General features: G+C 40.0%; 1 protein-coding gene across 3 annotated transcripts in view; it reads right to left on the bottom strand.

Moving 5' to 3' along the window:
• Positions 1–26,671, bottom strand: part of FGGY (FGGY carbohydrate kinase domain containing) — a 469,171-nt gene that overhangs the window by 208,423 nt on the left and 234,077 nt on the right. For 2 of the 3 annotated variants that reach the window (XM_011973864.1, XM_011973863.1), the window contains one exon: positions 21,930–22,058. In XM_011973864.1, the coding sequence (XP_011829254.1) occupies positions 21,930–22,058 (129 nt within the window). Of the gene's footprint in view, positions 1–18,580; positions 18,748–21,929; positions 22,059–26,671 lie in introns of those variants that run through there. The other variant, XM_011973865.1, reaches the window with a different exon arrangement.

Below are 26,671 nucleotides of genomic sequence, written 5' to 3'. Positions count from 1 at the left end.
TAGGAAGGATTTTCTGACTGTCCCCTGAAGCAGGTCATAAGACCCTCACATGAGAGGTGCCCTCCCTGTACTCAAAGGAAAGCACCATCCTTATGTCTGGAGATGAAGGATCACAGGGATGGCACTAACAGGCCTTGCTAAGTTCTCCAGTTTATTATCATTAAATCATGCCCTTCTTGCCCTATCATATTTTTCCATGTCTGTCTACCCTTCATCAAGCCTAACATAAAAATACTCACATTTAACTGTTCCTCTGGGTCTGCATTTCCATATGATAGCTCCCATGTCACATAAAACATATTACATAAATGTGTATTCTTCTCTTTTGTTAATCTATCTTTTGTTAAAAGGGCCCCAGCTATGACCCTAGGATAGACAGAAGAAAAGATAACTCTCCTCCTCTATACTCTATTTGCAGTACAGGACCCAAAGAAATCCCCCAGCTTATCCTGGGGCAAACTGGAATAGTTGTTCATCCTAGGTGTAAGGCAAGAGCCTTGTACTTGGGATATAGGCACTACTAAAAAATGTTAGTGTAAATTTCTCTTAGGAGAAAGCAGGACTAGGTTGCCTTCAGCAACCTTCTCTTGCCCCTAGACAAATGGTCTCATTCATAAAATTATTCAAAGGCTCCTTGAAGTTAGGGAAAGTAATCAGCACCCCAGAAAATGCCCTCAAAAACATAAAACAAACCAGTGAGATGCTTCAGGAAAACACCAGGAAAGAGATGGGAAATGACAGGACAGGTTATTTAGGACATTTAAACTTAAAAAAAGCCTGAAATTTAAGGAAAACAAAAATATTAATTAGCAGGCTAGCTCTCTTCTCTCTCCAACCTCTGATGCCAAGCTCAGTACCACCTCCTGTGATAGGAGTTTCGGTTGCAACAGAAACTTCCAAAGGTTTTGTTGGGGTTAGTTGAACATTGACAGATTCTTCACAGCTTGGAATTAACTCTGAGAGCCAAAACCAGGCCAAGTTTCTATAAAGGCTAGGACTTTCCCTGGGGAGGGTTAGAGAGCTCTCCCACATCTAGACTGATTAATTTATCCTTGACCCAAGCTTCAGACAATAAGACCAAAAAGACAAACAGATCCTGAAGTTGGATGTTGATCCCTCCCCTGCCACTATTCCTAGGAGACGGGAGATGGGATTGTAAGGTGACCCCTACTGCCAGATAAGACTCAGGCTAGAGGGCTCAGAGAATTAAGTGATAGGCAGAACAGCTGGGGAGAGAAAACAAGCAAAACCAAACCAAACCCTAAGCAGGATAAAAAGCCCAGGGTTGCGACACAATGAATGACATGTGGCTGACATAGTTTCAAAGACAACAGCAGCTTAGGTAAATAAATATGTAGAAGATGAGAGTAAAAATGAATTACAGAAAATTTCATGAGGTATGCACTGACATTTTTCGAAACCTGCAGTTGGAATGACATCTCTGCTTCTACCGAGGACAAGATTTAGCTCTCCTCTCCACCTCTGCACCTGCTCTTGACACCTGCCCACCGTCTCTGGACAGCAGCCCCAGCCAGGCTTGGTTCTCCTTTCTCTGTGCCCATCGTAGGTACCTTAGGGAATGAGTGCCTGTGAGGAAGGGCACTGGCTTTGAGGGAGACACTTCCAGATATCACCACTTACATGACCTCACAAAAATGAGCTGAATTTTTTTGGGCATCTGACATCCCATCTCTAAAAGGGAAATGATTTAAAAGTAAAAAAAGCCAGGTGTGGTGGCTCATGCCTGTAATCCCAGCACTTTGGCAGGCCAAGGCAGGTGGCTCAACTGAGGTCGGGAGCTCGAGACCAGCCTGACCAGCATGGAGAAACCCCATCTCTACTAAAAATACAAAAGTAGGCGGGCGTGATGATGCGTGCCTGTAATCCCAGCTACTCGGGAGGCTGAGACAGGAGAATTGCTTGAACCTGGGAGGCGGAGGTTGCAGCGAGCCAAGATCACGCCATTGCACTCCAGCCTGGGCAATAAGAGTGAAACTCCATCTCCCCAAAAAAAAAAAAAAAAAGGAAAGAACATACATATAATCTTGGCTTGAAAGAACAGTGCTGTCACATGTTCAGTCCTGATTAATAGTATCTCCCTCCTCTGTTTAGAAGGATTCAATTCAGTAAACATTTACAGAGCATGACTTTACATCAGGCACTGTGTTCAGCACTGCTGGGGAAATAATACTCGAAAAAAAAGTAATCCCTGTCCTCAAAGAGTTTATAATCTCCTGAGGAGCCAAGGACATGGCAGAGGCAGACTAATCATGGTTTCAACAGAGGACAAACCAGTCTTCTGGCAAGAAGAAGTAATTCCTGCTGTATGGGCCTAAGAAGGCTTCTTTACTGAAGCCCTCTTTCCTCTGACCTTATGATTAGAGGGATCTCCTCCACCCTGGCTGTGGCTGCTGACTCCCAGCTACAAAAACTGCTTAACTGTTAGCAACAGCAGCAGCTAGTAGTTGTGTAGTATTTACCCAGGCCAGGTGCTGTTTTGAGTGCTTTAGGTAAATTAACTTATTTAATTCTAACAACTGCTATGACGATACCCATTTTGGAGATGAAATATTTAGACTCAGCATGTTCAGTAGCTGACACATGATCACAAAGACAGTAGGTGACAGCATGGAATAAAAACTTAGGTAGTCTGGCTCCTGAAATTATACCTTTTTTCTAACCATTAGGCTGGTTGAAATGGTGTTATCTGTATCCCTGTACATATTTTTGGTACACTCAAGTACATATTTCTGTTGGACATATTCTGCATATCCATATTATTTTTCATTCTCCTTCTGCTTTTTCTCCTATTAAATTCTGCATTTCAAAGGAAATAATTTTAAAATGATTTTTTCAAATAACATTTAATCCGCCATTTTGAAGTACCATTAGGCAAACCTGGAATATGTCCAAGTCAGTCCTGTTTTCTTGTGAGTTCTTTGGAATTGTAACTCCCCAAACTCCCTTCAGCATGGGCCACAGGCAGTAACTGGGCCAGACAAGATGGAGCAGCTACCATCTTGCCAGGATTTCCAGCTCTGCACAGGTCTGGCAGCACCTGCTGTGCTGTCGGTGGAAACTGTGCCTTCAAGTTAGACGGTCCTTTTCATTGTCCATATCCTCCCTCCATTCAGCTGTCTGCCTGCCAATCTACAGCCAAAATTCTGGCAGGCTGCCAGGTGTTCTTCCCTTCTTCTCCCTTCCATCATCTTTCTATGGCGCTGTGTGGCCCAAGGCAGAGATGAAAGAGGCTCAGAATCCCTGGTTATATATACAAGAGAAACTCAATGTATTAACATTCCATGGAGAAAGTAATCACTGATTAACTAATTTCAGCTGAGTAAGTGGCAATTCTATCTAATACACTGTTTGAGGAAGGCTCACTGTTAAAGATATCAAAAACAAACAAACAAACAAAAAACCTACTTACTACCACTATCACTAACATGGATTGTGCACTAAAAAAGAGGATTCTTAACATAATTTTTCCCTTTCTTAATTACTTATGATTATGAGTATAGCAAAGAGGGAGTAGAATTTAACATTTATAAAGCACCTAATACAGGCAGGAAGTGTGCTGAGTTGGGAGTTGCTCCTTTGTGTGCTGACGTATAAAGTGACACACCCTGACTTCATTTCTAACAAACTTCTCTCCTTCTCTAATTGCCTGTTAATTACCACTCACCTCCTCCTCTCCATTCTTCACAGCCACGTTATTTCATATTCACGTCTGCATTTCCAGTGCCTAGAACAGGGCTGCCCAGAGCCTTTGATATTTTTAATAAACTTTATCAATGAAGTATAACCTACATTAGAAAGCTACAAATTTTAAGTATAGAATTTAGTGGATCCTTACAAAGTAAACACACCTATCCAGATCAAGAATAAACCTCTTCATGTCCTTTCCCAAATACCATGCCTTACCAGAGATAACCACTGTCCAAATGTCTAGACCACAGGATTTGCTTGATTTTTAAACCATTCAGTGTATTTTCTTTGTGCCAGCTTCAGTCACCCATGTTTGTGAGATTCAACCACACTGCTGCATGTAGCAATATTTTGTACATTTTTGTTGCTCTATGATCCTCCACTCTATGAATATACCAAACATTGATGAATTCTACTATTGATGGGAACTGGGGGTTTGTTTGCAGTTTTTGCCTATTGCAAATAATGGTTTTATGTGTATTATTACATATGTATTTTTTTCTGGTACACATTTCTGTTGGATATATGTCTAAGAATAGGACTGCTGAATCACAGCCTATCAAGATACTGCCAAACTCTTTCCCAAAGTGTGGTCATATTTCCACAGCAATGCTTCAGCATTTCAGGTGTTTCATATCACCATCAATACTTGGCATTATCAAACTTTTTGATTTTAGCCAACCTGCGGGGTGTGTAGTGATATCACAATATGGTTTTAATTTGGACTTTCCTAATGACTAACAAGGCTGGAAAATTTTTTCGTATCTTATTGTCCATTTGTATATCCTCTTTTCTGCAAAGCCGCTGAAATATATATATATATATGTACACATTTATACACACATATATACACATATTTAACCATTGTTCTGTCAGCATAATTGTTCTTTTCTCTTTAATGTGTAGAAATTCTCTGTATACTCTGGATACACATCTTTTGTTACATGCATTGAAACTATTTCCTTCCACTTTGTGGCTTGCATTCTCACTCTTTTAAAGGCAGCTTTTGATGAAAAGAAGTTTCTTATTTTAACATAGTCTTATTTACCAATCCTTTCCTTTGTGGTTGTACTTATATTAATGTCCTATTTAGGAAAATTGTCTATCTCAAGATCATGAAGACCTTGTCTTTTAGGAACTTTATTTTTTTACATTTCATACTTAAGTCTTTAATCTGTTTGGAATGTATTTGTATGCATAGTATAAGGAGAGGGGCCAAAATTCAATATACTGATAACCAATCAGCAGGGCATTATTTCACTGAAAAGTACATTGTTTCCTTACAGCTCTGGCAACGGCACTTTTGCACAGATTAACTCCCCATACATGTGTGAGTTTGTTTCTGGGCTCTTTAATCTGTTTTCCTATGGGTTACTTGTCTGTCCTTGCCTCAATACCATTCTTAATTACTTCATAATAAGTTCTGATATCTGGCATTAGGGAGTTTTCCCAACTTTGTTCTTTTTCAAGATTGTCTTATCCTTTCCATCCAAGTTTTAGGATGTCTACCAATTTCTATCCTCTCACACACAAATCTGCTAGAATTTTGAACTGGAGTACATTTAATCTATAGAAAAACCGGGAAGAAACTGTGACATTTATAATACTGTTTTCCAATCGATGAACATCATATATCCCTTGATTTATTTATGACTTCTTTAGTTTTTCTCAATGTTTTATAGCTTTCTGCATAGTTGTCTTACACATCTTCATTCCTACTTAATACTTAATATTGTTATTTTATTGTAAATCATGCTATTTTAAAATTATTATTTTCTAAATGGTTGCTTCTGGATTACAGAAATAAAATTGAGTTTTGTATTGACTTTCTGCAATAACAACCTCGCTAAATTACTTATTAATTTTAATATTTTATCTATTGATTCTTTTGATATTCTATATGTGTATAATTGTATCATTTATGATGTTAGCTTGATTTCTTTCTAATTTTTATATTTTTAATTTATTTTTCTGGACTTGTTGCACAGGGTAGGCCCTGTGGAATAAAAGTGGTAAGAACTGGAACATTTTTAATAATTCACCATTAAGTATGATATTTGCATTAGGTTTTTTTCTTTGTTGTTATCCTTAATCAAAATAAGTTCTTTCTACTCCTAGTTTGCCATGATTTTTTTAAAAAATCATGAATATGTGCTAAGTTGTATCAAAAGCACTTGTAAACAACTGTTAACATAATTTTTCTCTTGTATCCTTTTAATATGGAATTGCATTAATTTATTATTCAAAAGTTAAAATAACTCACTTGAGTTCTTTTATAAGTTTTGGAAAACTTTTGGCCAATATCTCTTCAAATATAGCTTCTATGTATGATTTATTATTTCTCTTCTCTCATTCTTGGACTCCAGCTACACCTTTGTTAGACACCTTTACCATGCTCCATATATCTCATACTTGTTTGTGTATTTCACGTATTTTCCATCCTTTTGTATACTGGCTGTAGAATAAATAGTTTTTTCAGATCTATGTTTCAGTTCCCTAATTATCTTTTCAATTATATTGCATGCTGTTGACTTGACTACATCTAGTCAGTTCTTAATCTCAATTATTAGTTTCAGTTCTAGAATTCCCATTTCTTTTTCTACTTCCCAGGTCTCTGCTGAATTCTCCATCTTCTCCTATAATTTCTTGACCATGTTAATCACAGGTATGTTAGAGTTCATGTCAAATACCACCAGCATACGGATTTTTCTGTGGGTTTATTTTTACTCTTGATTTTCGAAGTTGTTCATATTTTACATGCTTATTTTCTGTTGAATGCAGCCATTATATATGAAACCTTTTAGTTATAACTTGAGCTTTTGATTATGTTACCTACCTCGAGGAAGGATATAACCTTGCTTCTTGCAGTTAGCTCAAGTAGGGATAAATGATCTGAATTTAATCAGATGTTAATTTAATTCAAACCCAGGCTTCGGCCTTTGTAAAGCTTGTCTATTTTTAGTTTATATTACTCTCAGGGTCCCAACTAACACTTAGAGGATTTACTAGTATTCTCCTTCTTAACTGATGTCCAAACTCAAATATTTATACTTCCAGCCTGCAGACTGCCCAAATTGGTGTTTAGCTTCTGGGCCTCTGAGTTGCAGGTTTCAACTCAGCAAACTCTCAGAGTGTATTATAAAATGGCGGAAATGTTGAGTCCAAATCTCAGCAAATGAGCAAATGCTCAGCGTACAAAAGGGTGGAAATGTTGAACCCAGCTCTCTAGGCTTCTCTTTTGATCTTGGCCCCTCATGTCCTTTAGTAGCTCTCTGGTGCCTTCATTCAGGTTTGTTTGTGAGTTGTATATGTGGATACATTTAATTTTCACCAACTTTTTATTTTGGGGGACCAAGGGGACAGCCCATTGTTGCCAGAAAAAAAAAAAATCAATAAATGGTAAGTGAATAAATTAATGAATTAAGTACTTTCTATTTGTGATCACATTTATTCCAGCAATACCACTTCAATAATAGGAAAATTTTGGCATATAAAAGTGGATATATTAGTAGAAGAAAAAGCATGAATCTTGCTCTTTGCACTTATATAAAAAAGTGAGATTTAAAGAGGTGACTTGTAGAAGTTACATAACTGGTAAGGGCAGATTTGAGACTTACACTCAACCCTCCTGACACACAGATTCTGCTTATTTCTGTTGAACGGTGCCATGCTGTGATTGTCCAGTGCACTCTTGCTTCAGAGAGCTAAATAATGCCCATGCGTTAAAGGACCCCATCACTGTTCATCAGCCTATATTTTAATTGTTTAATGTCCCCTCTTGTTCCACTGATACTGCCTTGGCATTGCGTCAGTTCTGGTCTTCAAGGTCTAACAGTCCCGTCTTCTGGTTCATTAACCTCACTGCCTCCAAAGTTTCTGTTTACAAGCTAGTACGTTAAGGATAAAAATTCCAAACTCTTTTAAATGATGTTCAAGGCCCTCAAAAACTTTGTCCCCACATATATCTCTCACACTTCCATTTCAGCATACTCTATACTACAGTATACTTGGTATTCTGCAGCCAAAGGGGTACCCTCATGTTTCTGGATCTTGGTGCATACTACGTCCCTCTGCTTCCCTCTTCTTCTCATCCTCCTCCCTGCCTGGCCGTCTTGTCCATCTGATAAATTCCTATTTCTCCCTCCTATTCATCTTTAAGCGTCAAACCAATCATTTTTCGGGGAAGGGGAGGGAATTTTACTAACCTGCTCAGGTAAAGTGAGGTTAGACTCCTGTAATAGCCCAGACATGCTTTTATCAGACATTTCCCACTTCATACTCGGATGGCTTACTTGCTTGTTTCTCCAATTAGAATGGGAGTTCTTTGAGGACAGAGACTATAATTTGTTCATATTTATATCTTTAGTACCTAGCACAGTACCTGACATGAAAGGCAGATACGTTACCTGTTGATTGAAGCTAGGAGAAAATAATATTTTTGCATAGTCAGTTATTAATTATTAAAATTACTGCATATTTTAGCTATAATTCTAAGTCAGTAGTGCTGGATGACAGTCAAAAAATAATCCTTGTACTTTCCTACAGTGTGTGGACTCTAGGGCAAGTGTTTTCTCAGCTTTGGGAGGCCTTTTGTTTTGCTTATTTAACTTCAGGATTTATGGCTCTACTTTAAATGAGTGAGTATACTAGATATGTCCATCAAAGACAATAGATTTAAATGAATGCACAGTTTAGAGACTGGATGAATTACTCTGACTGCCGTGAAGTTAACAAGTTATTATTATCTTCTGCCAAATATGAGGTGAAATCTATTTCAAATTAAAAAGGAAAAATATTTTTATACATTTAATTTAGTAATAGCTATGTAAATAGAAAGAGCTAGGAAAATATAAAGAACATCAAAAATTTTAAATAACTTTTGCCTAATGCACGGATTTATTTTAAAAAGTTGTCAAACTCCCTATCTTCTTTTCAAGCCCCACTGCCAAAACCCTATTTCAGGAAACCCCTTTGCCTTTTCCCCCAACTAGTGTGTATAAAATTATATAAAGCCGTGCTTAAAATGAATCCCTGGCTTGAGATCACCTTCAATGACTTCCCAATGCCTCCAGGGAGAAAGAGGAAGCACAAACTTCAAAACCGTACTCAGATGGGACAGACTCCCAATCTATCTCCACCTATTTGATCACTACATCCTCTTCTGCCAGGAATCCCTTAGCGATATCATAGGTTTCAGCCAAACTGAAATGCTTACTATTCCATAACCTCATTTCAGTGCCTCCACTTATGTTATTCTCTCCATCCAGAACACTCTACATTTCATTGCTTCCAGTGGAGAATACACCTATTATTCCAGATTCATTCAAAGGCTATCCCTTCCCACTTCCCTGAAAGACCACAGTAGCTAACCTCAGGGGGTTCTCACTGCCAGCTGTGTGACCTTCAGCAAGTTGCTGGAATCAATGTGAAGATTAAACATGTAGACTCTCCAGAAGATTTCTATCATGGAGGTCCCTCAATACATATTCGTATTTTTGTATTTTCTTTGCCTTACTGTTTCAACTGAAAGTGATTCCTCCCTTTTAAAAATTCCTGTAGAACTCAATCCATCTGTCTCTATTTCCTTGTATCACTGTATTTGCACAGTAACTAGTCTAGTGCTTAGCATGTTAAGTAAACCCATTCATTCATGCATGTATTCATTGATGCATATATTCATTCATTTACTGAGCTAAGAGCTAGAGAGAGGAAGATGACCAGATTCCATTGCTCATAAGAAGTTCACAGTTTAAGTCAGGGAGACAGCTATGTAATCAAGTATTTAGGTGTTTAAATGTTATTGTCTGCATGTTACATTTAATGATAGATATGCATAAGGGAAACAAATTATTAGGCCACATGCATTTGGCTGAGCTATAATGAAACACCACAGTAAAGCAGACAGTATATAAATTCCTTTGAAGAGCCACATTAATGGGCATATTTAATATATTTCACAAAATCCAATTGCGTGGGTTTTTCTTTACAAATTTGAGCTGTGAGAGGCCTCAATCTAGAAGGCATATAAAGTTTTCATTCATATTATTGATACTAGTAGGAGACTCTGGTCTGAGGGTTTCATAGTGGTGAGTCACAAGGCTGACACACTTCTAACTCTTGAGGCTAAATTCAGCCCAGGGACATGTAACAATACAGATCGACAGCCTAACACATTCTCTTTCAACAAAATAGAAGAGGCTTAGCTTTCCCTAGGGCTGGAGAGCATTTGGTTAAAAAATGCTCCATGTCTTCAGGTTTTAGAACATTAGAAGAAAATCATCTACAGCTGTTAACGCTGGCTTGGGTGAAGCTATACAATGGTAAGAGAGAGCAGGCTGGTGCCAGACAGACCAGGATTCTCTCTGTTCAACCACACTAGCACCCTGAGTCTAAGTGGGTCTCCTTGCTCTCTTTAAATGGGGGTGGTGAGAATGTGCACAGCCATAAAAGTTGCTGTCCACATTAAGTGGCATCTAGGTAAACAGGCAGCATCCAGCTCATGGGAAGTGTAATACATTGGAAAAACTCTTTATTGTTCTGCTTTTGAAACAAAACATTTAAAATGCAGTCTTTCAATTAGCCTGGATTCAACTTTGCTCTTTCTGGATTACGTACAGACAATTTTTGATGGTAACCAACGTGAGTTTAGTCTGCCCCTCTTGCTATCTTTTAAGGGACCATTGGTGCAGTTCATCAGGCTCATGAGTGGGCTGGACATAGTGCAGATATTTAGGCCCCAGTTAAAGCCACTGATGACAACGAGGTGTGGTGGTGGTGGGGACCCAGTCATCTGCATTTTAACTAGCTCCATGAGTGCCTATGCACACTCAAGTTTGAAAACTGCTACAAGAATGGAAATCAGATTATTTTAAAAACCCTATAAGTCATTCTAAGTTTAAATTGAAATACTCTTTTTATTTGTTTATCTATATTATGAATTTGATTTACGATGGATGATTAGAAGTAATCAAAATAACCTATTTTCTCATGTTGCCCCTTCATATATTTTCCATTCTCCATCTCTAGTAAACAGTAATTTCTAACTAAAATGGGAACAGAGGGAGGTCATGTGGGGTAATTTGTCATCACCACCAACAAAATGAAGATGGGAACACTTACAAGTATGGGCGCAGAAATCCTAAGGGGCTCTGGAAGAGCATTCATTCACCAGCTCAGACTGCAGGGAATATGAGCAAACTTTTAACGTTTTTTTGTTTGGATTTGAAGACTGGAGAAGAGATAATGGGGTGAAAAGAAAGGGGCAGAGATAAAATTCCTCACAAAAGACACTGGCAGAAAGAGGAGTGGGTATGAGACAGTGAAATCAGCACTGCCTACCCTCAGGCCTGGCGGATGAGAAACAGTGATTGTGAAATACTTAAGGTAGAGATGCAGGAATACACAGTTTTCTGTCCAACCATGACTCTCCAGGGTAAGTGTGGTTGCAAAGATAAAGTGCTAGGCACTAGTAGGGAGCAAATAATTTCGGAATCCTCCCCAGAGCCTGACGAAATAAATAGCTGCTTAATTTCACTTAAGTAAGCTTTTGCTCTAAGCTTAAAATGAGATGGTATCTTTTTTACTACTTTAATGGATGATCATCCATTAGTATTAAAAATTGTAACTACACTGCCAAGGCACATGCTTGATAACGAAGAATATTCCAGATATTTTTTCACATCAAAATCAGTGCTGAGAAAGCTATTTCAATAGGTAGGTTTGCTTGAAATTAATTTTAGCATTCAATCTCTTTGGCTGGGAATTTAAGGCTTTTTACATTCAAGCTTTCAACCGGGAGTAGCTAATACTTGTTGAGTGCTTACAACGTGTCAGGAGAAGGCATTTCTAAAATAACTCTGCGAGGCACTATTCCCATCCCCATTTGCAGAAGGGAAATCTGAGGCACAGAGCAGGTAAGCTCTTTACTAATAAGTGGCAAAACAGGGATTTGAACCCAGGCTGTCTGATTCCAGTCATGTTTAAAATGAGAGGCTCTGGGCACACAATAAGACACCTTGCTCCATTTACTAGGTAGTACTTTTCCATTGTTTGACGCAAGGGTTGCACCAAAGCTGACGTGAAGACAGAGGCACACAAATAAGGGTTTGAGTCTTGGATCCAGTCTTTCCTAGTCCTGTAACCTTAGGAAAATCCCTTCACCTCCTTGAGGGTCAGTTTTCTTAACCATTCGTGGGAGGTAAAAATACCTTCCCTATTCCAAGGGTAGGTTAAAAATGGCAAGTCACCACAAAAAGATTAAGATTAATCTTTGAGATTGAGATTGTCAGCATTAACAAATTTAGTAAACAAAATTAACATCAACATTAATATTGTTGATCTCTCCACCACACAACCCCAAGAGCTATGCATCCCATTCCTACCCTAATCTAATAAGCCTGGCCTTATTCCCCATGATTTGATGGAACCCAGACTCCTGTGATGCTTTAAATACACTTTATTAGAGTCACTTCTCCACCCCGGGTCTCAACTTTCTCATCCATAAAATAGATCTACAAACATCCAGAAGGTTATTAAGTAGAAGCTCTATCTTCTACTATAGATATAAATATGCATTGGTGTAAGTATGGGCTAACGTAAGTAAAGGCACAAACATACCTAGACACACACAGACTCACTAGCCAGGGTAAATAGGGGAGAGCTCATAAGCTCCGCAGTCAGTGGGTCTAGGAACCCAACTTCATAATTTATTAAAATGTAACCTTTGGCAAGTTCTTAAACCTTGATTTCCTTGTATGCTAAAGGCCAAAAATAATTGCAGCTTACAGTGTGGTTGTGAGCTGACAATAGTGAATAGTCAAGTACCTAGCAAAACACTTGGCACAGCATAAGTATTCAACGAATGGTAGGTGAAATTAAAATAACGGCTTTGAGCTCTTTGGAAGCAACTCAAATGGCAGGTGTTTTTATTATTTCCAGCTCTAGAGGAGATTCTTTGGAGCTTATTGTAGATTGTGACAACACAACAAAGAGATTTACTCAAGTGTGGCTCAGGAAAACTAATTTACTTATTTAATGAGCACCAGTGAAGCTGGCTATAGCCATTAAATGGGATATAAGACATAAAATGGAATAACAAATCAGGAGTCATTCCCTTTTCCTAACCTGGAGACAGTGGAGCACAATGGGGCGGGGACCCTGGCTGATGAACTAGGTCACTCAGATTCTAAATTTGACTCTGACAGTAATATGCTGGGGTAACTTTGGATGATTCATCATTGTCTGGGCTTCAGTTTTCTTATCTGCAAATTGAAGAATTTGGTATAGAAAACCTTTAAGCAGCCTTTTAGTTCTAAAGTCTATGATTACTCATTATCCAAACAGGAGGGTATGTATTAAACTCAAAATGTTATGGTTTCATGGCAGGTTCACAGCCATGTATACTGACGTGTGGCACAAGATTTAAAAATCGGGGACACATGGGGAGCTGGCAATAGCCCCAGGCCCTGGATTCCTCTCAGTTTTCTTCCACAGAGTCAAAGTCTGGTCTCTCAGCTAAGGCCAGCCTTCTGCAGTCCAGAGAATCACAGCACTCCAAGAAAGCCTTGGAGCCTGGGAACAGGAAACTCAAAGTTATCCTTCCCCCATGTGAGATCTCTGCCCCTCCCTCCGCCACATGAGCTGCTGCCATGGCTCATGGAACTGCCGAGGTCTCAGGCAATGGTGGTTCATATTAAACCAAGCCTCAACTTAAAACAATAAACTTGCAATCCCATTAATACGTTCTTCCTCTGCCCTCTGTGATTCACATCCAGGAACTCTCAGAGTTGTCCTTGCTCTATCTGCTCAGGGACTGGCACTGGTTTCTCCTTCCAGATTCCACGGCATGACTTTATCTGCATTTCTAATCCCCCCACCCCCAATTTCTTGCAGACCGTCTGCCTCTTTGGATGCATATTCTTTCTCTTTTTGGATAAGCTCCCTCCTGCCCCCAGCTTTTGGCCAGCGCCTGGCCTGGCTCCTGCGCAGCACGGTTCTGCTCTGGTCTGATCTGCCTACTTGGCAGAAACACATCACTACTGCTTCTGACCCCAGTGTCCTCAGTGTCAACTCATCGTCATCCCCCCAGGCTGTCTCCTCTGGGTACCAGGTGACATTTTCCACACTTAGAACAAGATTCCAGGCATCCTCAGCAGGGTAGGGCATAAGAATCTATATTTTCTTAAAGTCTCCCTCACCTATATTTATCAACTCTTATTTTTGATTTTTCAAAACCCTCTCATATTTATTATCTTAATTACTAATAATAGTAATTAAATAATTACATTGATTTAGTGAAGACCGGCTATGGCGGTTCCATGCTGGATGATGGGCATACAAAGATGAACATGATTTGGTGAAAAAACTGAAATAGTTGCAAAGTATTTCACAGATACAGCATAGACAGCGACTGGTGTTTTTCTAAGAGTGGATTAAATTTGGAGACGTTTCCACAAAGTAACATTTAGACTGAGTGCTGATGGATGAGTAGCAAAGGAAAGGAGGTGGAATGTGCATGATGTGCTGAAAGACGGCCAAGCGGTCTTGTGTGGCTTGACTCTGAAATAGATGGGGTAGAAACCATTCTGTCCTTCCTACTCCTCAGGCTTCACTTCTATTATTTTCTTAATCTCACAACTACTTTTACTGAAGAGTCAATTTGACAACATATATTTCAACCAAGTACTAATGTATCAGCAAAACCCTTATTGTGGGCTGCTTTTTGGCTTCCACAGAAATAAGCTGAATTGATGAAGGGAAATAATATCATTAGAGGTGTTCCAGGAGAGAATAGGGTTTCTCACTTTCAGTGCTACTGATATTTGACATTTGAAGCTGGACAATTCTTTGTTGCAGGGGGTTGGCCTGGGCATTGTAAGGTGTTTAGCAGCATCCCTGGCTTCTACCCACCACATGCCAATGCCATTTCCCTTTCCCCAGATGCAATAAACAAAACTGTCCCCAGACATTGCCAAATGTCCCCTGAGGGGTAAAATCACCCCTGGTTGAGAACCACTGGCCTATAGAAAAGGTATATGAATATTGGAAGCAGACTCAGTTTCAGATCTTGCTATGAGATTAGTTATGTGATTGTGGAAATGTTATTCTTTCTGCCTTCAATTCCCTCATGTGCAGAATGGGGAAACAATCTGTACCTTGTAGGCTTATTGTGAGGAGCAAGAGATAAAGTCTGAGCAGTATCCGGTAGAGTACTTGGCACATAGGGACGCACATAAGAAATGGTCATCACAGTAGTACCAGTCAGAGTGGTGGTTCTACTTGTTCTAATTAACAGTGTTATTATTATTTTATTATTAGAAATGAAGCCTAGTTGAAGTTTAAAAGTCACAAAAAAGAAACAAATTCCACTTTACCAGGAAGTAATAACAGGGAAAGAAATGTGTAATTAGATTACTGGATATCACTCCCTCTAGGAATCCTTTTTAAGTCTCAATTTTAGGCCCATTTTACGTTTTTCCAAAGCCTTCCATACATGGTACAAGTAATTGTAACTGTTTATTTACTTGTCTGTTTTCTTTACTAGAATGCAAATTCCCAGAAGTCCACTTCTCTCTCATAGTCACTGTCTAAACCCATGAACTAGTAAAGTAGGTTGTTGATAAATATTATTAAAGACTTTCCTTTTTCAAAATTTGTTACTTGCCCACATTTTAAGGGTCAAATTAAAGAGCAGAGTGGATCACGTTCAAATAAATAGGCCATCCTTTATAACACAGTGATAAGTGTGCACAAAGCATGGGCTTAAGTCACGCATCTCTCATTTAACTGTGTAGCTTTAAGAATGTTAGGTAGTCTTGTAAGCCTCAATTGTCTCACCTGACAAATGGAACAAAATGATAATATGTGCAAAGTTGCTTTAAGAACTGAGTGTAAGATAATAAATATCTATTCTTGAATTTAGAATACACTGGTCTCAGCTGTTTGCTGTGCAAAATGAGGGTACACATACCTGTCCTAACTTCACTACAAAGCTGCAATGAGGAGCAAATTCTATAATGAACATAGCTGTGTTTTGTATTAGTCCATTCTTGCATTGCTATAAAGAAATACCTGAAACTGAGCAATTTATAAAAGACAGCGTTTTCATTGACTCAAGGTTCTGCACACTGTATAGGAAGCATGATGGTGTCTGCTCGGCTTCTGGGGAGGCCTCAGGAAACTTACAATCATGGCAGAAGGTGATGGGGAAGCAGGCACTTCACACAGCCGGAGCAGGAGCAAAAGAGAGAGTGGGGCAGTGCAACATACTGTTAAACAACCAGATCTGAAGGGAACTCATGCACTATCATGAGAACAGCACCAAGGGGATGATGCTAAACCATTCATGAGAAATCCACCACCATGATACAATCCCCTCCCACCAGGGTCCCCTCCCACACTGGGGATTACAATTTGCATGACATTTGGGTGAGGATCCAAACCATATCATGCTTCATGAATCAAAAGTTTACAAATGCAATGAATCACTGCCAAGAAGTATATTTCTTTGTCCATCATGCTACATTTAGTATATATACTACTTATAAATAAATGCTCCCCCCAAATCACGTTAGCTAAAGTCACAGCCTGTCTACTCTGTCTTCTAGAACACTGATAATGGTGAGACATGTAATTGGCATGTTTTATTGTTAACTGGAATAAACTACGTGTTGTTCTAGGGAACGAACCAAAGGCCCTTTTTGCAAGACTGGCTCAATAAATTCTTCCATTAAAAAAGAAAAGAAATTCAAAATCCTCATTCTGGCCTGGCTCTGCAACTGAAATGAGCACTTTAAACCAATTCAATATCTGGCCTAGATGAGCAATTTAAGCCAATTCAACATCTGACCAAGAATCCAATATTGGTAATCAAAGAGTTGTGCTAAACCAAGGAACAAAGCTTGCTCTTGGCCAAAACTTGGTAATGTGATGAAGGTAAAAAGGAGGCAGATTTCCAGACATCTAGAAGAACCCAAGCTTTTGCTCCTGCAGAAATGAGCCAAGTATAACTATTGTATAGGGACAATTGCCTTTGAATGAGAAATTACTCTCTCTCTCTCAGGCGTAATATTCATTCCTCAGGGAGGGAATGCCATTCATTCATCCACTCATTCACTAAATATGCATGTGTTAAGGGTCCTCCATATGCAAAGCACTCTGCAGGCTGCTGCAGTAGGAGTATGAAACAACAGCATGCCCAAAGAGTTTACAGATTAGTAGATGAGCAGTAGAAGAGGCAGATTAGTAGGTGAGGCAATCTGGCACAGAGAAACCTGTGTGTGCCAGATTGTAAGCGTAAGACACAGTGGGGGAAAAAAGGGAGTGCTTAAGTCAACTTGGGAAGTTAGGGAGGGCTTCCCAGAGGAGAACAGGATTCAAGATTTGATGGATAATCAGGAGTTTGTCTGACAGATAAAAGCAACTGAGAGAAGAAGGGCCTGAGACAGAAATCAGGTTGTTATTGCCTTTCAGGACAGTTGGGATGCTGGAGCCAAGAACAGAGCTGGAACAAAGTTAATGTTATTTTTATAAGCTAGAAAAATATCAGCAGCAGGAGCCCTGGCCAGAACTACCCCCACAAAGTACAAACAAAGCTACTCCTATCTTCTGACTGTCTGCTGGAGAACTTACTAACCAGCACCTTAAGAACAAAATGTTCTTTCATCATTGATTTTTATTCCCACAAAGTCCTTCCTCCTCTTTTTCCAGAACTGGGAAAAGCATGGGTTGAGTTTTGCTTGCTTCTTTGATCTTTATCCTCCCATCCCAGGCCTCCCTTGGGAATGAAAGTTCAGGGGTATTTCTCCAAAGCAGAATGCTGACCCCTCATACTAGTCAGAATGTGGGGTCTAAAGCAGGCCATGCCAGGTCAGCATTTGAAGTGACTACAGTTGTCAGGGTTTGTTGGTGAGAGGCCTGGATGGCCTCTCCCTGGATGGCAATTCCAAATCCAAAGCTGGTCTGTATTTGACATTCAGAAATCTCTTAACATAGAGTTCATTTAGCCAGTTCTTGAGAGTATTTCTGACCTCAACCTATACAGAATCACAAAGTAGTGAATCCTGCATTCTGCTGTCTCTCACTCTCTCACTGCATAAAAGGAAACAAACGTTCTGAGAAGCACCATATTTGTAGGCAGAGACAAAATCTAAATCCAGAACTTAAAATTCCATGTTGAGTGCCCTTATCATAGCATCACAATATGTCTCAGGGATTAGCTGTCCCAAACCTATATTATTAAGCTACAAACATGCAGGCAGGAGAGAACAATGAGAATTTTCCTTCCGAAACGAATGGACTTTGCCTGATTTGTTCACTGCTGATAATCTCCAGTGCCTAGACCAATCACTGACAGGTTGCATTCACTCAATTATATTTAGTTAATATAGAGTTGGACCCATGGACAACCTTTTCAAGACTTTCAGGCCTCTGTTCACCTCTACATCCTAATAGGGGTATAGGAAGGGCAGAAATGAGAGGAAACATTTGCTCCCAGGCCTCCTATCTTTTTTGATATATCCTAATCTTGGATTGGCTGTAAGGTGAAGGGTAAAGGAAGAGGCGTAAGAAGGCATAATAAGGATAAAACATAGTCAACATACATTAAGTAAGTCTGTACTATCCCATCGTCATGGACTAGCACCTTCCTGTGCCCTTCCCAGCCACTGCTGGCATCTAAGTTCAGGCCTTAAAGAATCCAAGATTCTTATTCTATCTTTCCATTTAAAAAAAAAAAACAAAAAAAAAACTATTCTATCTTTCCACTAACAAAAATACGGGGGGAAGTTACTAACTTACTGCATTAGTCCGTTTTTATGCTGCTGATAAAGACAAACCTGAGACTGGGAAGAAGAGGATGTTTAATTTGATTTACAGTTCCACATGGCTGGGAGGTCTCACAATCATGGCAGAGGACAAAAGGCATGTCTTACATGGTGGCAGCAAGAAAGAATGAGGAAGAAGCAAAGGCGGAAACCCATAATAAACTCATCAGATCTTGTGAGACTTACTATCACAAGAATAGCATGGGAAAGACCGGCCCTTATGATTCAATTACCTCCCCCTAAGTCCCTCCCACAACACGTGGGGATTCTGGGAGATATAATTCAGTTGAGATTTGAATAGGGACACAGCCAAATCATTATCATTCCGCCCCTGGCCCTTCCAAATCTCAGGTCCTCACATGATTTCAAAACCAATCATGCCCTCCCAACGATCCCCCAAAGTCTTAACTCATTTCAGAATTAACCCAAAAGTCCACAGTCCAGTCTCATCTGAGACAAGGCAAGTCCCTTCCACCTATGAGTCTGTAAAATAAAAAACAAGCCAGTTACTTCCTAGATACAATGGGAATACAGGTATTAGGCAAATACAGCCATTCCAAAGGGGAGAAATTGGACAAAACAAAGGGGTTGCAGGGCCCAGGCAAGTCCAAAATCCAGCAAGGCAGTCAAATTTTTAAAATTCCAAAATGATCTCCTTTGATTCCAGGTCTCATATCCAGGTCACACTGATGCAAAAGGTAGGTTCCTATGGTCTTGGGCAGCACTGCCCCTGTGGTTTTGCAGGGTACAGCTTCCCTCCCAGCTGCTTTCCCAACAGTCCTCCAAAGTCTTAACTCATTTCAGAATTAACCCAAAAGTCCACAGTCCAAAGTCTCATCTGAGACAAGGCAAGTCTCTTTCACCTATGAGCCTGTTACCCAGTACCAAAGTTGCATCCACATTTTCAAATATCTTTTCAGCAACGCCCCACTCTACTGGTATCAATTTACTGTATTAGTCTGTTTTTACGCTGCTGATAAAGACATACCTGAGACGGGGAAGAAAAGGAGGTTGTTTGACTTACAGTTCCACATGGCTGGGGAGGTCTCATAATCATGGTGGAGGGCAAAAAGCACCTCTTACACGGTTGCAGCAAGAGAGAATGAGGAAGAAGCAGAAGCGGAAACCCCTGATAAACCCATCAGATCTTGTGAGACTTATTCACTGTCATGAGAATAGTATGGGAAAGACCAGCCTCCATGATTCAATTACCTCCCTCTGGGTCCCTCCCACAACATGTGGGAATTCTGGGAGATACAACTCGGTGGAGATTTGAATGGGGACACTGCCAAACCATATCACTTAAAAGCATTTACATTTTACGGGGAACAAAAGGCTTAAGCCAAAGCTTCTAAGGGTAAAACTTCTGCCACTGAATATCTCTGTTTAGGAATAAGATGAGGGTCATTGGCAGTCTCCCCTCCTGGAGGACATAGTGAGTCCTGGGCAGGAGTGAGAAGGTGGGTTTTGGCATGTCCCTGAGGGAAGTCTGGGAAACTGACAAGGAAACTGTAGTGTCTGCAGCTCTTCAAGCAGCAGTTCTCTTTCTTTCAGCATATGCTGGTCCCAGCCAAGTGCCTGTCACCCAGGTAGGGGTGGATGATTGACACTGTCACCCCAGGGATAATTTTAAAAGCATGATAGGGAAAGCTTTTGTGGCCTCACGCATGATCTGGAATGTCAGGATTGCTAGGGCACAGAAACACTCCATGTCTTTCAAGACCTTAAGTTCTCTCTGTGCTTGTACATAAAAACCAAAATCTTAGCATTCCAATCAAAAGCACACATTGCTCACAATGAAAAGTATTTGGAAAGAAACAACCTTGCCTGTAATCGGAACTACATCACATAGCATTCAATCAACCTACATATATTATGAGTTGTTTACTAATTCTTAGGTACTGTTTTAGATCCTGAGGACAGAGAGATGAACAGGACAGACATGTTCATAGACTGATGAGAGCGCTATTACTCTGGAAGTCCATGTAGTATGTAGAACAAGGCACCATTTAATAATCTGTTGCATAAGAAGGCAGATTAATCTTTACTATTTAAAGCCATCTCACTTTATTCTTGCCTTAATGTGACTATTCATTTAATAAACTTATAAGCAGCTATAGGAGCCAGATGTAGGGCTTGGCATGAAGGATACAGGACAAATAACCTAATGTTCCTGCTCTCAAGGAGTTCACAGTCTAATGGAAATGACAAGCAGATATATTAGAAATTACAATGCAATATGATCATTTCTTCAAACAGTTTGCTGAAAAAAGCATAATTTCGAGAATTTCTAAATACACCTGAGTGTTTCATGGAAGGCTATGCAGAGCAGAAAGCATCTGATATGGGTCTTGCAGTTAGAGGAAGAGTTAGCCAGCTGGAGTAGTGGAGGACCAATCATTCTGGGCAGAGAACATGTGTGCCAAGTCACAGAGGTATAAATGCATGGGCACAGTAAGGGCAGGGTTGATGGAAGTGTCTGAAAGTATACACACATAAAATGGAAACACAGTTCAACAAAGCAGTGCCTTCCCTTACTTTGTGAAATGTACTCTGATGTTTTCTACTTTGTTCTATTCAATTCTGTTCCATTCTGTTGTGCAAATTCAGTGGTCATGTCCTGCTAAATTGATCTCATGAATTATAAATCATAGTTTAAAACAAAACACTGTTAGAATGAAAGGCTAGGGAAAAAATATATGGCTATAGTTAAGACGAGAGATGCTGAGAACCAGAACAACCTCCCCTGCAAAAAAACACACACAACCTGCAATAAGGATGAGGAAGACGATAGTCATCATTCTTTACTGTAATTCTTTGTTTCCCTGTGTGTTTTCCCATTAAAATCTGGGGAAGAGACCTTGGTTTTATTTGGTTTTGTTTTAAGTTCACTGTCTCCTAGCACCATGCCTGGACATGGTAAGTGTTCAACGGGTGTTTTGGGAATGAACAAATGAATACATGAATGAAAGGCTTGAGAGTTATGTAGAAGATAAAATCAAGACTACAAGCAAGGAACTGGATATAGGACATAAGCCAAATACATTATTAAAATAAATCTATGAGACTTATATGGGTTTTGGAGTACCATTACAAAAAAACAGTAGAGCTAAGTGTGGTAAGAAATTAACGTATCTTTTCTGAATTTTCAGTAAACAAAAGAACTATGCAGAAAGTTATTCAAATAAATTTTTTTCTATTGCCATGTATAAAGAAATTAATACAATTATAAATAAATTTTATCATTAATGAAAAGTTCTATAATTCTATCCAAATGCCTAATCTTGAACACCAAAGTCTTTGACCTTTGCTTTAAAAACAGAAAAGGAGTGTCATCGGTTCTAGGGAATATTCCATTTGAATACGGTTTTGGCTGTAGGCAACAAATAAAGAGATTACCTAGTCCTCCTGCATGGGCATCAATGAGTGAAGCTGCAACCGCAATCCCAGGGAGAAGGCCAAGGTCTCTTGCTGCCTCTGGTGTGAGCCCATTTCCAAGAGAAGCTCCAGGAGGCAGCACTTGGTTTCCTGGGTAGACATGAGAAAAAACAAACACATCAGTTTGAAAAACACAAAAGTAAACAGAGGGTTTTATTTAAGAGAAACTCTTTGCTCCCTCCTCCCTCCTCTGCATTTGCAAAGATAAAAACCATGCAGTCATCAAGAGGCCCTTTGCTCATCCAGTGACTTTGATGTACATGCTTGGTACCTATGGGTCATGCTCTGGGGAGCTTTACAAACCAGGAGCTCTAAAGCATCATTCAAACCAAAGATTCTGAAAATGGAAAATTTCAAAAGGAATATAAACACAGTAGCCTCTTAAATACAAGGTTCAAATGCTCAAACCATTCCAAATGGGCTTCCTAACACGGTAGATCTACAAACCTACTTAGACGCACATGAACCCATGTGTTCATACATGCATACACCCTCTCTAATGAACATATATTCCTAAGTCAAGAAAACTTACTCTTGAGTAGCTTCCCTGGCAGAGGATAAGGGGAAAGAGATGTACTTTGCAGCAACAAATAATTTGTTAAAAATTTTTTCTCAGCTGGAAAGGACACTCCAGTCTAAACCTTTGCAAATTTTACAAGGCTGCCACTTGCACAACCATATAATACAATTTGAATGATGTTCTTTGGAGTTGTGCAATGCAGTGACCCTGATTTTTCAAGTGACCTTGAATTCTTGCAATCAGTCAGGCCTTCAGTTAAGAATTTATTGATTGTCTTGCTTTGTGTGGGTGCTGTGGGGCTGTAAAAAGCAGTCCTTGCCCCCAACCTAGTTAGGAAGACAAGATAAGGACACAGAGAACCACGTAAGACAGAATAGAATGAAATGATCCATCTGCTCCTAGGTGTTAAACAGAGTCTGAGCCCTCTTTCATCCCCCAAGGAATTCTATAGTATTTCTGCACTGCAGGGAGGGGCTAGGAGTTGACTCATAGATATACTAAGATCCCTTTGAGCCCCAAGATAGAATCTGGGTGCATGATCAGCAATTTTTGAGTGCTAAGATGCCACTTGTTAATTGTTCCATGGAGCTCAAGGGCTGGGCAGAGGTGCTCCAGGACCTCTGGGGATAGAGGTGAGGGTGGAGGTTGGGAGAGGGGTCAGAGAGCGAACAGCTTAACAACCCTCCTCTAAATGGAACCAAAGCACCTCCACAACACCATTTTTATCCATTTTAAGTAAAGAGCTTCTATCTGTAATTAAATATGAAAACAAGTTTAGATAAGAAAAGGAAGACTGCAACCTCTGCAGTGACTTCTACGAGAACTTTGCTGTTCACTATGGCAGCCACCAGTCACATGTGGACTGAGCACTTGAAGTATGTCTAGAATAACTCAGGGACTAAATTCTTCATTTTATTTAGTTTTAACTTCAACTTATTCAATTCAGTTACTGAAAAACTTTTAATTATGTTTGGAACAACTTGGGCATGCAAATCTACTTTTTCTATATTAATTTAAGAAATAAAAATCAAGTATTTCCAACAAAAATATAGCATCCGAATTGAGAGGTGTTAAGCGGAAAATACACACCAGATGTCAAAGATTTCATCTGGAAAAATGAATGTAAAATATCTCAATAATTTTTATATCAATTCTATGTTAAAATAATAATTTGAATATATTAAGTTAAATAAGAGATATTAAAAATTAGTGTCACTTTCTTTAGCATGGCTACTGAAAAATTTAAAATTACATATGTGGCTCATATTACATTTCTATTGGACACTGATGGTCTGGAGGATAAGGTTAAGATGCTCAAAGGATGGGGCAGAGAACAGGAAAATCTTAGTCTGTTTTGAATGTCAAAGTGGCAGAAACCTGGAAAAGAGCAGTGCCCTTGGCTTTGTATAATACCGTTCTGGACAATATCTAAATTATGTCACTATGTCTAGTATCTAACACAGGAGAGACTGCAGTCTGGTTTGCTGAGAACTTTCATGCTGGGGTCTGCACTAAGGACACAGCATGCATTTTCTCATTTCATTTTCATATTACCCCTCTGTGAAGGATAACATAGTACCCATACTACCCCCATTTCACAGACAGATGGGAAAATTGTGGTTTATAGAAGAAAAGTAAACTCCCTAGTGACAGCCTAAGAGCTGAAGACAGGCCATGGGTTCTACTCTGACTGATACCCAAACCTCTGCTCTTATTCATTACATTACATTTTGGAGTAAATGTTGTTTAAAAGTACGTTCCGAATGGATGAAGGGATCAAGAGAAATATTTTTAGAACAAGCATTATGTATGTTAAAAATAAATAAATAAATAATAAAAAAAGGAGCACCATTTAGAAACCTTACCTATTAAATTGAGACTTTTTAAAAATGGTTTTCATAGGAAGGTCAAAATGGAAATTCTGTTCCACCTTCATCCCCAATCTCCACAAACATAAAAGGTGTAATTTTTATAAAAAAGGTTCCAGACTGGTTTAGCAGGGTGGGGCACTCTTTCAAGTTTTCTCTATAGTAATTTAGGAAGAAACCTTAGCTGGTAAAGGAGATTAATTTGATTCTATGTCCTCTAGGCTCAGAACATGAGGCTGCAGACCGCTGCGAGGCAGAAAGCGTCCTAAGCATGCAAGGAGGAGATCCGGGTCTAATCATAGGCTGTGGGACCACAGGGATCTTCATCAGCAGAGGACGCGTCTTTGAGCAAGGACAGGAAAAAAGGGAGAAGGGGCCCCTAAGGGAACTATCAAAAGGGCTAGGTAAATTGGAACAGAAGCTGGGGTGGGGACTGGTAGGGGGTGGGTGTTGAAGGACAGAGGAGGCTGGGGAGGCAGATAGGGGCAGTGGATGTAGGGCCCTGTAATCCATACTTAAGTGTTTGAACTTAATCGTGAAGCCCACTGTAAACCACTAAAGGAGCATTAAGCCAGGAGGAAAGCAATTAAACTTGTGTTTTTTCTAAAGCACTCTGTGGCAGTATTATAGCAGAGGATAGACTGGGGTTAGGGAAAACAGTGTGAAGCTATTTCAGTAATCAAAGAGAGAGAGAAAATATAAGGATCTTCACTGAGGTACTGAATTGAGCTGTAGAAACAGAGGTAGACAGAAGAGATTCCATGGAACAAGAAATAACAGGTCACGGTGGTTGCGTGGATATAGGAAGCACGGTAGAGACTGAGATGCCATGGCCAAACTCCCCTTTAAGGATGGAGTAAAGTTGGCAGACAGCTGCCAGATGTTCCAGGGCCTGCCTCAGTTGCAGAGAGCTGCCTTCCCGAGGTGCTGCACTTCCCAGGACAGCCAGCACCTGGTGACTTGGCAAAGCAGAGGCAGAAGGGCTCTGATGGACACCACTCACTCCAGAGACTCTGCTGGGTTCACCAAGGTGCTGCAAGAATGTACCTTGGTTCAGCTCTTTTTCCTCTACCCAGTCCTTCTCTCTCTTCCTTCTTTCACAGTTGACCATCCTTAATGCCCCCCAAATCTGTCTCAACCTTTGCTTCTGGAAAACCCAACCTACAGCAGTGAACCAGCCTTCTCCTCAATCCAGTGGTTAGGGATGAAAATAAATATATACAAGGACAAACATCCCTTCTTTCATTTGGAACCACAGCCTTCAGGAATAGGCTATCTGGACTCCAAGCAGGAAGGAGCTTTGTTTATTTACAGACCAAAATGAAACAGCTTTGCACAAGAGAGGATGATAGAAATAGGTGAGAATCCCTGAGAAATCACCCCTTCAAAATCACACTCTAAGTGTATCAGCCAGAGGTACACTGAGGACACTAGAGCTGTCAGAAGCAAACATTAGTGCCTCCTGACAACTTTTCCCAGTCTAATCCTTGTTTGGCTTTTCTTTCACCATAAAATTAAATTATTCACAGCATTGCTTTTCCCAGAAATCAAGACTTCACTGCCTGAGCATTTGTAGTTCTTTCTAGGCTTCACTCAACCGTTCATTCATGCATTTTAACAAACATTTCAGTAACAATAGAACTAATGATGGCCTGCATAGATTTCCATCTACTATGTGCTAAGATCTAGGTGCTGAGGTCTCATATTGTGGTTTGGGACAAAGATGATGAAAAACTAAGACTCTTAGGACCATGTAGAAAATGCTAGAAAGGTGAAACGTGTACATGGTGTTCCCAGAGAACTGCGGAGGGTCCAGTTAGGGTGGCTAGTAGAGTGAATACAGTCTTCAAGGTGAAGATGACTTTGAAGCCTGTGTGGAAAGGGAAGTTGGAGATTGGTGGTTTCAGTGCTGGCATGCTCTGGGGAAAGGGATGACAGCAGAGCAAAAAGTGAGTTTACTGTAGGGAGCCCTGAGGGGCATGGTGTGTTTTAGGCATTGAGTATGTAGCAAAAAGGGGTCCAGGGAGGAATAGAGAACTGGAACAGACTGGACGAAAGGCAGCGGAGGGCTTCAGGTGTGGCCAGGCAATAAGGAATTGCCCAGAGGAGCATGACTGTGAGTGCTCAGATTGGGTTTTTAAGAAGATAAACGTGGCCAGACATGGTGGCTCACACCTGTAATCCCCAGCACTTTCAGAGGCTGAAGTGGGTGGATCGCGAGGTCAGGAGTTTGAGACCAGCCTGGCCAACATGGTGAAACCCTGGCTCTACTAAAAATAGCTGAGTATGGTGGCAGTTGCCTATAATTCCAGGTA

The sequence above is a fragment of the Mandrillus leucophaeus genome, unplaced genomic scaffold (assembly GCF_000951045.1).
Source record: "Mandrillus leucophaeus isolate KB7577 unplaced genomic scaffold, Mleu.le_1.0 Scaffold14, whole genome shotgun sequence".
Classification (NCBI taxonomy): domain Eukaryota; kingdom Metazoa; phylum Chordata; class Mammalia; order Primates; family Cercopithecidae; genus Mandrillus; species Mandrillus leucophaeus.
This window is presented reverse-complemented; position numbering and strand designations above follow the sequence as displayed.